General features: G+C 45.6%; 1 protein-coding gene across 3 annotated transcripts; it reads right to left on the reverse strand.

The window, feature by feature from the left end:
* Positions 1-474: 474 nt before the first annotated feature.
* Positions 475-11,765, reverse strand: LOC119695151 (ras-like protein family member 11A-like). Of its 3 annotated transcripts, none has more exons than XM_038123082.1 (5): positions 11,471-11,608; positions 10,068-10,124; positions 7,704-7,786; positions 3,299-3,416; positions 475-3,193 (listed from the first exon to the last, which is right to left on the reverse strand). In XM_038123082.1, the coding sequence occupies exons 3-5, from the start codon at positions 7,754-7,756 to the stop codon at positions 2,726-2,728; spliced, it is 639 nt and encodes a 212-aa protein (XP_037979010.1). In that variant the 5' UTR covers positions 7,757-7,786; positions 10,068-10,124; positions 11,471-11,608; the 3' UTR covers positions 475-2,725. The 3 variants fall into 3 exon arrangements, with proteins under 3 accessions (XP_037979010.1, XP_037979009.1, XP_037979008.1); XM_038123081.1 differs by having other exon boundaries at positions 11,482-11,566; XM_038123080.1 differs by lacking the exon at positions 3,299-3,416 and having other exon boundaries at positions 11,482-11,765.
* Positions 11,766-12,061: the final 296 nt, after the last annotated feature.

Below are 12,061 nucleotides of genomic sequence, written 5' to 3' on the forward strand. Positions count from 1 at the left end.
GATCTCGTACAGGATTATTTTTAGGCACTTAATTCTATAGCATTCTTTTCTCCCTGCTTTTTGTGCTGCCATTCAGCCTTGCCTCTGGGGCACAGTGAGGTGTCCTGGGGCTCAGCTGCTGCCCCCCAAATAAAAATACTGAGCTTTACTGCCTTCTGTAGATGGTTAGTCCTGGCTTAAAACCAGTATTTGTACTGCTGGTCAATGAACAAAGGAAAAACTAAAGTTTCTGTAGCAGAATAAATGTTTGCCATATGTTAGTACCTAAGAGAAGACTTAAATGTTTCAATCCTTTTTGGCTTTAGCCAAAATGTAGATATTTTTTTTCCCACCCCACAGGAATGTGGGAATACTTATTTGCATAAGGAGTAATTCCTTAAATAAGGAAAATTTCCAAAGCAGGGTGTCTTAGGTTGTAAGAAGGGAAAACAATAGATTTCAGTGTAAACAAGGAATATTTAAATATGTGACACATAAAGAAGCCATTTTATTTGCTACTCAGGGAAGACCTGGCATGCTTTCATTAATCACTAATGAAACTAAAATATTGACAGGTTTGAATTTTGGTGACATTTCTTCCCAAATTAGAAAGGATTTGAGCTGAAGGAAGTTGCAAACAAATCAATGTCAGCAATATGTCTTCAGCAAATTTAGCCCTTGTTATGCAGTACTGGAGTGGCAAAATTGTTAATTGCTATTCAAAACTGGTGATCATCTTTCCAACACAAAAATACTTCAGTTTCTGTGTGTCCTGCAAACTGCTCTATTCCTTGCTATTGAATCTTTAGACTCAATATTTGAGCCATTGAATCTCTAGATTCAATATTTGAGTTATTGAATTTCACATTCAATATTTGAGCTGTGCTATTATTAATTTAAAACATTGAAATTCCATGCCATAAATACCAGAGTGCCTGGGATGATTAATGACACTGCTCAAACACCAAATTTTTAATTAAGCATAAGCCAAAGTAAAAATTCCCTGATTTAATTTGAGTCCCTTTTTGGATGATCCAACTCTCCCCCTCCTAATACCACTTGAAACTGAATTTAAAACCAGGTGCAGAGCATTTGTGGGAATGAAAGACTCTTAAATGAATCAGAACACAAGACATTCTCAGATGAGCAGCTGTGGAAAACAATAAATAAAACAGAAAGTGAACTGCAGATAAGGCAAATCCAGGTGATAAAATCATGGCGAGAGCTGTCTAATATAGGGAAATGAAAAATACAAAGTACATTTTAAAGCCCTGAGCTATACAAATACTCATCAGAATCCATTTCCATTTTTTCTGTTCCTAATGAGGAAAAGGTTGATTTAGCTCAGTCTTGCCAGATGAAACTGCAGCTGGGAGTGTTTTTCCATATCCATCAAACTCGGGTTTCCCTCCAGTGTCCCTGAGTGTAAATCACTGAGCTTGACTTCATTTCATGGTCCTTGAATTGCTCATCTGCTCTGTTTGAAGAAGAGGTTGGAGCATCATGAATTTTACATGGTCCAAGCCCGTTCCTCCCCACCTCACTGAGAACAGAGTGCTGGGAGCTCCCTGGTGTTGTTATTGGTTCCATAAATCAGTTCATGGGATGCAGCCCCAAATCCTTGGACGTGCTGAGGCACAACCAGACGCTGCCACTGGGATTTGTCCTGACAGGCTGGGATGGTGTTCAGGGAAGCCTGGCTTTAACAACAAACACTCAAGCAACAAAATAATGAATTCCCAAAGCCAAAAATTTCAGGCATCATAAAACCTTTTCTTCTTAAAAAACCCCCGGACATCCTAATGATGTAAATATGTTTCATGTGAAGGCTTTGTTTCTTTAAAAGCGTTTTGAACTTGAAGTCTAGCTAGTTTGGGAAAAAAAAAATTAAGAGTTTTAGGTGACCGCCTTGCTCTTGATCAGTGCAGTCCATTTTTTGGCAGGTTTTAAACCACTCTGATCTATTTTTCCCTTTTGCCATGTAAGAAACCTTCAGAAAAATGAGAAATGTCATGGAGAAACTGACTACAGAACGCTGCCACAAGTCTGTATTTAGCCCAAATAATCACTTTCAGAAGCAGTCACTGGGCTTTTAAACAAAAATAATCTAAAAAAATAGTGATTTTAAAAAAAATCTCCCTTTAAAGAGACACCATAAGGCTTAAGTTTGCATATGAACAAATCTCTTCCCATTGCTCAGAACTATTTCTTTCAGTTATTACTTTTCCCTATTTATGCTCTTCATTTAACTGAATTAATTCATTTATTTTCCAGTCTTGCACTGAAGCAGATCAGGTCCATTTTTCTTGCTCAGTACAGCTCCCATCACTCTCCTCCTGCCCTGCTGTAGTTCACTGCCTGTGTTTGGGAACACAGCCATCCCCAAGGGAAGTCACATCTCTGAAAAGTAGGATTTCATTATTCTCATTAACAAAACCCACTTTTTAACACCAAGATATTTGACTGCATCCCTTTCTAAATAAAAAAAAAAAAAAAGAAAAAAGAAATAATATGGGATGATCTCTTTTTTTAAACCACAGTTTTGAAGTCCCTTCCCCAGAGAGCAAATTCTGTGAGTTCCTTTGCTGAACGAGCAGGGGCTTTTTGAGGAAGATGTGAAGACAAAAGAGTCCCTCACAGGACCTGGGAGTCTCTCACACTGCCTGATGGCTGAACTGATGCCCCTTTTTCCCAGCTTGTTGCCCTTTTACCCAGGGCTCCAGAACACAATTCCTGGGCGGCCGCATCAAAGCGTGGTGGCAGATTTGCCTTTGGAGGTCAGAGCCTGCTTCAAACGCCTCTTCAAGTCCTGCATGTTGGGCGACTTGGGCCGCACGAGGTGGAGACCTCTCCTCTTCTCCCCGTTGCAGCTGCTGCTGCTCCTGCTGAGCTCCTGGCACAGCTGCTGGAAGGCCTCGTGCACGCCCTCGCAGCTCTCCCGCGCCGACACCTCGCAGTAGGTGCCGCCCAGCTCGGTGGCCAGCTGCAGCCCCTCCTTGGAGGACACCTGCCTGGCCCGCAGCAGGTCGCCCTTGTTGGCCATGAGCAGCAGGGGGATGTTGGCGTTGGGGTGGATCCTGCGGATGTGCTGGTGCAGCGGGCGCAGCACGCGGAAGCTCTCGTAGTCCGTGATGGAGAACACGAACACGAAGCCGTCGGCCCAGTAGATCGAGCGGTTTATCTGCTCCTGGCAGCAGATGCTGTCCGTGTCATCCTGCAAAACAACGGGATTTGCACATCAGGAATCAGCCCCAGACAGAGCTGGATTTGAACACGGGCCTGTTTGTTAATGGACTCCCAGAAACCTCTCTGGACATACCAGGGAAATTCCCGGTGTTGGTAGCACTGTGCCAGGTTGTCCAGCCTGGAGAAAAGGAGATTCTGGGGGGACCTGGTTGTCAGCGTTGAGCCAGAAATGACACAAACTCACTCGAAGGCTGGTTTGCAGGAGAAGAGCGTGTAATACGAAAAATCCTCTCTTTTATAGACAGATTCGACACATTCTACTTGATCGGCTAATTAACAAAAACATCTTTCTCACAAACAGTCCTTGAGAAGAACAGAAAAACAGAATAGAGAAACACCACCTGCAGGTTGTTTATACTAACAAGTCATCATCATTTCTACAACTCCCTAAAAAGTCTCACAAGTCCACAGTGAGAAAACAAAACCCATTTTCTCGCTGCCTGACCAGGCTGTTGCATCCACACCTGGTCATTGTGGCCAAGTGTGGGCCAGGCTCTGCTCCCAGGGACAGGACAAGAGGAAACACCTCAAGCTGCACCAGGGGAGGTCTAGGTCGGATATCAGAAGGAGCTTCTCCATGGAAAGGGTGGTCAGGCATTGGAAGGGGCTGCCCAGGGAAGTTTGGAGTCCCAATCCCTGGAGGTGTCCAAGGAATGACTGGATGTGGCATTCAGTGCAAGGTGGGGATCTGTCATGAGTTGGACTCATTCCTCCTTTTCCAACCCCACTGATTCCCTGATTCCCTCATCCCATACTGTAGGAAAGCAGTAATGTGGAGTGGAGAGGGCTCAGAGCAAATTGGTTGAAGAGAAAAGCCAAAATTCTGCTTTGAAAAGTTAGTTCTGAGTTCTCTTGTACCCAACCAGTCAGAAACTCACACTCTTATTGTGGATAAAACTGTGATGGGCACAGTAAGAGCACTAAAAATCCATCAGGGTTGTTGCAGCATGGCAAGTGAACAGTTGTCCCCCCAGGTGACTTTTAGGGCTTTTTCCAAATCTTTATTCAATGTCTCCATGGACAGAGGCTCTCACTAACTCTGGTGATGCCTGCCAGGTTTTCCTGCCTTGCAGGTCTCCAGATAATCAGAGGCAAAGTTCTTTTGAAAAAAAACAAACAATTTGTTACCAAGAACCAATGACTGGAACAGAAAATCAGCTGGAATCTCATTGGTAATTTGTGGAGCAGTGATGAGTTTGTATCATTTTTTTTCTGGTCACACATTTCGTCCATCACTCCTCCTATTTAGAGCCCCAACAACCACCAGCTCTGGGAATGCAAAGCTGAGTACAGCGCTGTGGGCTTGAAAAGAGGTCAGCTCACTTGTCAGGATGAAGCTATTTCCAGCTAATCCCCTCCTTTCTCTGTTACCCCTGCTGGGACAGGGACAACCCAGCCAGAGAGGGAGACCCCTGCTGCAGCCATGCTTGCTTTGGAAGAACTGACACTCCTGTCAATATTACATTTCTGCAACGTTGCAATTTTTAAAATATCCTTTATCCTATCATTTTTTAATATCCTTTATTTATGTTATATTTTATATAACAAGCATATTCTGTGTACAGCTCTTCATGAAGCTGGTAGAAATTGTGTATTTTAAGGGGAGTTCAACATCACAAATACAGAGCTCAATGTTTTATTATTGTCGCTAAATTCTACCCAAGAAATTTTCATCAACTTCAGTAAGAATAATAGAAAACGCATTCCATTGACTATAATCTATAGAATACATATCTGCCATTCACATTAATTCTAACAGAATTTAGTGCTCACCACTCTCCCCAAACAGATCACTTTTATTTAGACCTAAACATGAATGATAAAGCCTAACTTCAGAGAGCAGAGGTAGAAAAGAATGAGTAAAACTGATCCGTTTTCTTCTGGTAGATCAGACAGTACAAGAAGAACTACTGATAAGCTCTTCTGTGAGGAGGAGGAAGCAGAATTTTCTGAAGGGTCAGAGTGTAAATTAGGCTCAAAGCTTTCCCCAGGATTTCTGCCAGCCAAGAGCTCTTTGTAAATATTTCATTATTGCCCTCAGAGACACTGGCTCGTCACACCTTGAGGTTCTTGGCCCTTGCCAGCTCACAGCTAAATCCTGTGAGCAGTGACACTGGTTATCAGCTGCTTTTATCACTCCTCCCCAAACCCCTCAAAGCCCAAAGCAGAATGATGCAGAGGGATCCTCCCCAGAAGCCTTGTTGGAAAGGTTAATGAGAGTGAACTCCAGCCAGGCTGGGGCAGGCTGTGGGAAGAAGGGCAATTTGCACTGTTGGGGTCTGGGTTGTAGCCAGTCTGGGGATAATTAGCCACTCTCCATGTCCTGGAAGCCTCTTTTCACCAGCAAAACCCATTCATGGCCAAAAAAAAAAAAACAAAAAAACACCAAAAAACCCTAATTGCACTGGAAAGCTTTGAAAATGGGTTTGGAGAAGGTGCACATTCAGAGAGCCCTCAGAGCAGAAATTCTCCCTCACTCCAGCTAGGCCCACCCAGTAGCGAGATGGATGGATGGATGGATAATCCCAAGTGGAATGCTTTATTCAGGAAATCAAAGGTTAATGGGCTACTTTTTAAATGGAAATCTCTGCTCCAGAATGAATTTTGAAACACACAGGCTTTTGCAGTGTATAGGCCAAGCAGCAATGAATCACCCAACAAAACCACTCATCTGCTTCTGTTTCTCTTACAATTTCACATTTCTGGGGGCTTGAATCCTGAGGGTTTCCACATGATTTCCTCCTGGAACACTGTACTCAGCCTTCAGAGTGCAGGAAACTCTTTTCCTTAAGGATTTTTATTTTAAAAATCCAGCTTTTACCCAGTCTTAACCTGTTCTGTCACAGTCCCTTCAATTATTGCAGATTTATCATTTGAAGCAAACAGACACAGGGTGAGATAAGGGTGTCTGTGGGAAAACAGCACAGACCTTGGACTGGGAAAAGAAAACTGAACTCCTTCCTAACTAATTTAAAATCATTTCTGACTAAGCAACCTCAGCTGTAGGCTTGACTAAATTTTCTGCAGCTCTGGAGTCACTGGACTGTAGGACATAGCATTTATTTAAACAGGAAAATACCATCTACGTGGTCTGAAAACAGGAGTTAAATTATTCCAATCCCTCTTTTCTCCATGGAACACAAGAGAGAGGGGATTCCCTTTGTTAAGTGTTTATCAGGCAATCCCAGTGGTGCCCAATCACCCCCCAGCTCCTCTCTGCAGGGCAAGCTGGCAAGGCCTTTGTGCTGGTAAATCCCACTTGAATATTTGGAGAGCTTCCACTGCAGCTTTTGTTTGCTTCGGAGTGTGCAGAGCAGATGAGGGCTCCTGCCCTCTGCTCTGTGCACCCAGCACGGCAGAGTGGGATTGCATCAAAGCCTTCCCCTTCAACCCCCTTCCAGTCAGAGAAGCTGAAGATGTGAACGGCGGGAGCTTTGCTTATTCCCTTCTGGGAATTCAGGGTGGAGGAGTCCCATGGCACAGAGATGCACAGGTGGCTCTCTGCAGCTAAAACAAGGGTGCAGAGCTGTCCAGGGCAGCCTGACACATGAGGAGAGAGGGTGGTGTTCCCATCCCAACATATATTGGCCAAATCCAAGTTTAGTCTGAGGTTAAGGCCACACCTCAAAGTTTAAGCTTGGTGGTGTAATGAGAACACCTGATTTTATAATGAAATCTCTGCTGTTCTGTAGGAACTCATGAGATTTCCACCATTCATGTAACCCCAAATTTCACTACATTTCCTGTTGCTTTGACACTATTTTCATCCAATTGTTCTGCATGTGAAGCAGACCTTCAAGGAGAGACAGCAGAAATCCTGCTCGGAAAAATATTTCTAGAAAGAGGTTCCTGGTAGAATATTAAATCTAGAATATAATAGAATCATCAAATCATTAAGACTGGAAAAGGTCATTAATATTATCGAGTCCAACTGTCTAGAACACTGATAGAAACAGGAGTGTGATAAATGCTAACACCTTAAAAAAAAAAGAATTAACTACATTTAAAACTAGAGTAAGGAAAGCAGGGAAAGCACCACAGCTGGAAATGACAGCTGCTGTGAAGCCTGGCCCCTTGGAAAGAAACACTTCTCTAAATCTGACAGACCTTGGGTGGGGAGAAAGGTCCAAGCTGAGCCAGCTGGGCCTCTGGGCAGGTGAGTTTCCCGCCATGCAGGGACAGAAACCACTTGACAGAAAATAAAAATTCAAGCTGTTGGCAGGAGGGGACCAGATTGTGATTTTACTGCTGTTTAGTAATGTGTTGGAAATAAAATTGTTTTAATTTTGGCTTACTCCTGAAGGAGCCTGATTTAACACCTTCAAGAGCTCATTTTGGTGGAGTTTAAGGTACCTTGATTAGTCTTGGGTTTGAGCCCAGGTATCTTCCTGCTGCTAAGCAGAGTTAATTACAGATGGAAGTGCTGGCAGTAAACATAAGACAGAAATGTGTTGAAAAGCACAGAGCAGTTGTTTTACCTCCAATGAGACAAAGGGAGTGTCCTGCACCTGCAGAGAGATCTGCTCCCCATCTATGGTGAACTTCCTGGAATACAAAGCACCTGGGGGAGAAGGAAGATGTCAGTCAGGGAGTGTACCAGGGAACCAAAATGACAAAGGAAGGGTAAAATGGGACTGTTGAAATCCAGAGCTTTGAGGTTTAGGATGTGGAGCTGTAGAAAAGTGAGTGGCCTGGAGTGTTTGTGTGGCTGTTTGCCCAGCAGAGTGGGGTTGTGTTTGCTGTGTGGGGACATGTTCTGAAGGCACAGCTAGCCTGGGGGCTGGGAAGGGCCACTCAGGATTGAGTCACAGACTCCAAGTGGGCACATAAATCCCACTCAGGTTTCCAGATCATATTGTCAACTTTAAATAGAAGAGCAGTTCACTTTTATAGTGACAAACAAAGACATCCAGGTGGGGTTGGTGAAAGCAGTGAGTGTTTCCTGCTGCCTTTTTCTGAATGCCTTTAAAAAAGGGAAGTGCTCCAGTTTTGGACACAGAGTGAGTGACTGTATACAAACCCCCAGGTGCTCTTTGAGGTTTGTGTGATTTTAGCAGAGTTTGGTTGAAATCCCCAAAGGCTGGACACCTTAAACCTGACTTTGGTTAATCTGGAGGACACATATTCACAGCTAAGTGCCAGTTCTACCCACCTAGGCCTGATCTAGCTCTGATCTAACCACTGCTATCCTGGGCTTGAACTTTGTTACTGCAACCGAGTCAAATGACAATGAAAATTTAAGTCTTGATCTTATGAACTCTCTGTGGTTGTGACAAGGACAGCTTCAGAGGTGGTTGTCATCATCATTTTTCTTTAGATCTTAACACAAGTCACGTGGGGCTGTGAGGAAATGCTAATCCACAGCTGCTGTGTACAGCCCTTCTGTCCTGCCCCAGCACAATTGTCACTGCTGCCTCCAGAACAATGTCAGACGGGGAGAAATCCACCCACTGGAGAGCAAGGAATTCACATTAACAGGGAGCCCAGCTAGTGACAGTAATGCCCTCACTTCTGAAAATCAGCTTTGTTTCAAGGAAACAAGTGATTTCATTCCAGTGGAAGAGAGCCTCAGCTCACAGAGCATTTCCAGCAAAAGGAAATTCAGCACTGGATCCCACATTATCATATTGTGATTTAATACTGTGAGGGGATCCAGCCCTGGTGGGATTTGGTCTGTATTTAAAAACAGCCCTGACTTGAAGCTGTAAAGATGGTTTTATGAGAAGACACTGCACCCCTGAACCAGACAGCCCCACGTTCCCATTCCATGATGCCCTGCAGAACAAAGAGCAGGTGCTGCCAGGCACTGCCCCTGCTCTGCCCGACCACGCCTGGCACAGGGATAAGCAGGGCTGAGGGATCCCAAGGGCAATCACTGCCACCTGTTCCTTACTGCTGGAAAATTCACCTCTCCTGCAGCACGGCCATGGGCCTGGGAGCTTAATGGGAAAAGCATGTGGCTCCCAGCACTGCTCTGGCAGCAATCACTGCACAGCTCCCAGCTCTCACTTGATGAACAACCTCCCAGAGAAGAGGTGACAGAAGAAAAGGAGCAAAAGTGCAGCCAACCATCAGGGTTACTCGGGGTCAGGGAGGGGGAGCTGGAAGGAGGAGCTTTCAGAGTGCATTTCCTCAGATCAAAGGTGTCTCATGCCGCTCCCTCCTCATCCTGAGCACAGCAAGCATCTCCAAAGTGAAGCATTTTCTGAATTCTGCCCACCTTCACCCCAAAACTGTGAGGTGGCCAATGTATGGGGTGTGCAGTAGGGGTGAGTATGGGGGGAACATGGATCCATCCTACAACACTGGCCAAATCAGTCAGCGATTTCCTGGAACAGTTCACACCAACACACCCTCTGGATTAAACAAGGAATGAATGGTTGCTTTGCTTGTCTTATGGAGAGAAGGTTTCAATTTCAAGATTTCCCTGGTTATAATAGCCCCTGAAATAAAGAGAATGCACAGAAAAGCTTCTGAACTGCATTTACACTCCCCAGAATTCCTCTGCCTTCCCTGGGGTTGCAGAGGGAGCAGCATTGGGTTTCCGTGGTTTAGTTGATGTGTAGGTTGTTCCTTGAGCCCATGTTTCACTATAGGTATGTCCCCAAGCAAACCTTTTACTCTGATCCTTTTCCATCAACTTGGGGAAAAAAGCCAGCTGAAAGGATCATAAATAACGAGCCTTTGATTTATCGCTTTCACAGCTCGAGGCTATTAACTGAAAATATGCACCTTATGGACATCTAACACCACTTGGCTTCCCTGTAACGTGCACCAGTCACAAAACAGAGAGGATTTCTTTTCCAGCTCCCTGCAGTGCTGCTGGGGAGAGCAGAACTCACCAGTGTTGGCTTCGTAGTCCCCAATAAATCTCTTTGTGAGAAAGCGCACGACCAGGGCTGCAAAACAATGACAGAAAGATGGGTCCTTAATGATGGCCCTGATCCATCCTGGCACAGCTCCCGGGGCATCTTCCTGCAGGAAGGAGTCTCACACGAAACCAGGTTAGTGTCCGGATTGCTCACATGTTGTTCTGCAGGTGCTGCTCTCAGCTCTCACAGACCAAGATCTGGGGCCAGCCCAGGATACCCAACACAGAGTTTTTCACAGCCTGCGCTGGAAATGAGCCCTGGGATTCAGGGTGGCAGCTCAGCGTGGGATAGGGGGGTTTGTTTCCCTGTGACTGCAGGTAAAACAATCTGTCCTTTGCTCTGAAATAATTTAGGAAAAGAGTAACAAGCCAGTAGGCTGCAGCTAATCCAAATTTAAGCATTTTATGTTATGCAAGAAGTGAGTCTGATGGATGGAATGGCTCTTTCCAGCCTTAAAACCTCTCACAAAACCCATTAGTGATATCTAATCACAGCCAGCAAACAAACTCCATGTGCTCTGCACCCTTGGGTCATGTTGGAGCACCTTGGGCCTTCTTATTCACCTTAACCTGAGCTGCTTTCTTAAACTCTTTGATAAGAACATTTTCCTTTTCTGCATAAAACATTTAAATCCCATCATGGCAACAGTAACTTATATTCCTGGGGTGCTTTGATCTCAGTAGATTCCTAGTAACTTGCAACACCACTTAATTAAGAGTTAAATAAAATGTCTTATTCTGCAAGCAACATAATTTTATAACAGATTTCATTTCAAGCAATAATTTTACTCACAGTGATACTGGGTCATCCTTTTGCACCCTTAAATGAAATTGCCTGTGCAGCTGTCTTCAAGAAACTATTTAAAAATAATATGAAGATGTGGCTGCTTCAAAGCCAAAACAAACATTTTGCTGAATCCCGTGGAACCACAGATGTAATAAATCAATCTGCTTTTCATAATTCCTGGAATCATGGACCAGATATTCAAATGCAACAATGCTCTCTTTACCCTCTTTTCTTCCCCTCTCCTTTGGACAATAATAAAGACACATCTTGTATGCTGTGATTTGTCTGCAGAGCGTAAAACACTCACAGAAAGGAGGACAAAAGCCACCTTTTGGGGTGTGGAAATTTAGCTACAGTTCAATAATTTGCACAAGAGCAGCTAGGAGCATTTGTGAGTACAAAACTCGCTGCTGGCTCGTGTCGGCTTTTCACGCATCTACAGCAAATCTGCCTCACAAATTCTCCTGTGCCTTTTCTTAAAAGAAAAAAAAAAAAAAAGAAAAGAAATAGTTAAGCTGCGGTAAATTTCGCTAGTTTGGGTGTGTGTGGGCAGCGAAGGAGCTGGGAAGGAAAAGCAGGGCACACACCTGCGCCTTACCTGTCTTGCCCACGCCGCTGCCGCCCAGCACCACCAGCTTGATGATTTTGTTGGGCGCGCAGTCCAGCACGGGGTACTCCGGGATGGGCAGCAGCAGGAAGTTCGTGGAGTACTGAGACATCGTGTCCTCAGGGATGAGAAGCATGCCAGAAGGGATGGCTGCTCGGCCCGGCGTGCGGGAGCAAAGCGGCGGCGCGGCTCCGCGGCGCCCGTCCTCGCCCGGCGCTCCCGGCAGGGAGAAGCGCTCTCATCGCACCGCGGGCGTTCTCCCGGGGAATGCGAGAGCGCCCGGCCTCCTGCACCGATGCCTCGGCTCAGACAGCGACTCGGGAGAGCCGAAGGGAACTTTTTGATCGGCCCCCGTGAAAGCTGACTCCGGCAGCGCGCAGCCAATCGCGAGGGCAGCGGGACATTCCTGCCGCCGGGCCGGGCCGGGCCGGGCCGCTCGCCCCTCAGCGCTGCCCGCGGCCTTTCCCGGCTGCCGCCCGCTGAAAAGCAGATTTTGGGGCTTTGCAGCCCTCACGGGAGCGCTCGGAGCGCGGTGCGGTCACGGCCACGCTCTGCTCTAATTCGGCTGTGA

This window comes from Motacilla alba, chromosome 4A (assembly GCF_015832195.1).
Source record: "Motacilla alba alba isolate MOTALB_02 chromosome 4A, Motacilla_alba_V1.0_pri, whole genome shotgun sequence".
Lineage (NCBI taxonomy): Eukaryota > Metazoa > Chordata > Aves > Passeriformes > Motacillidae > Motacilla > Motacilla alba.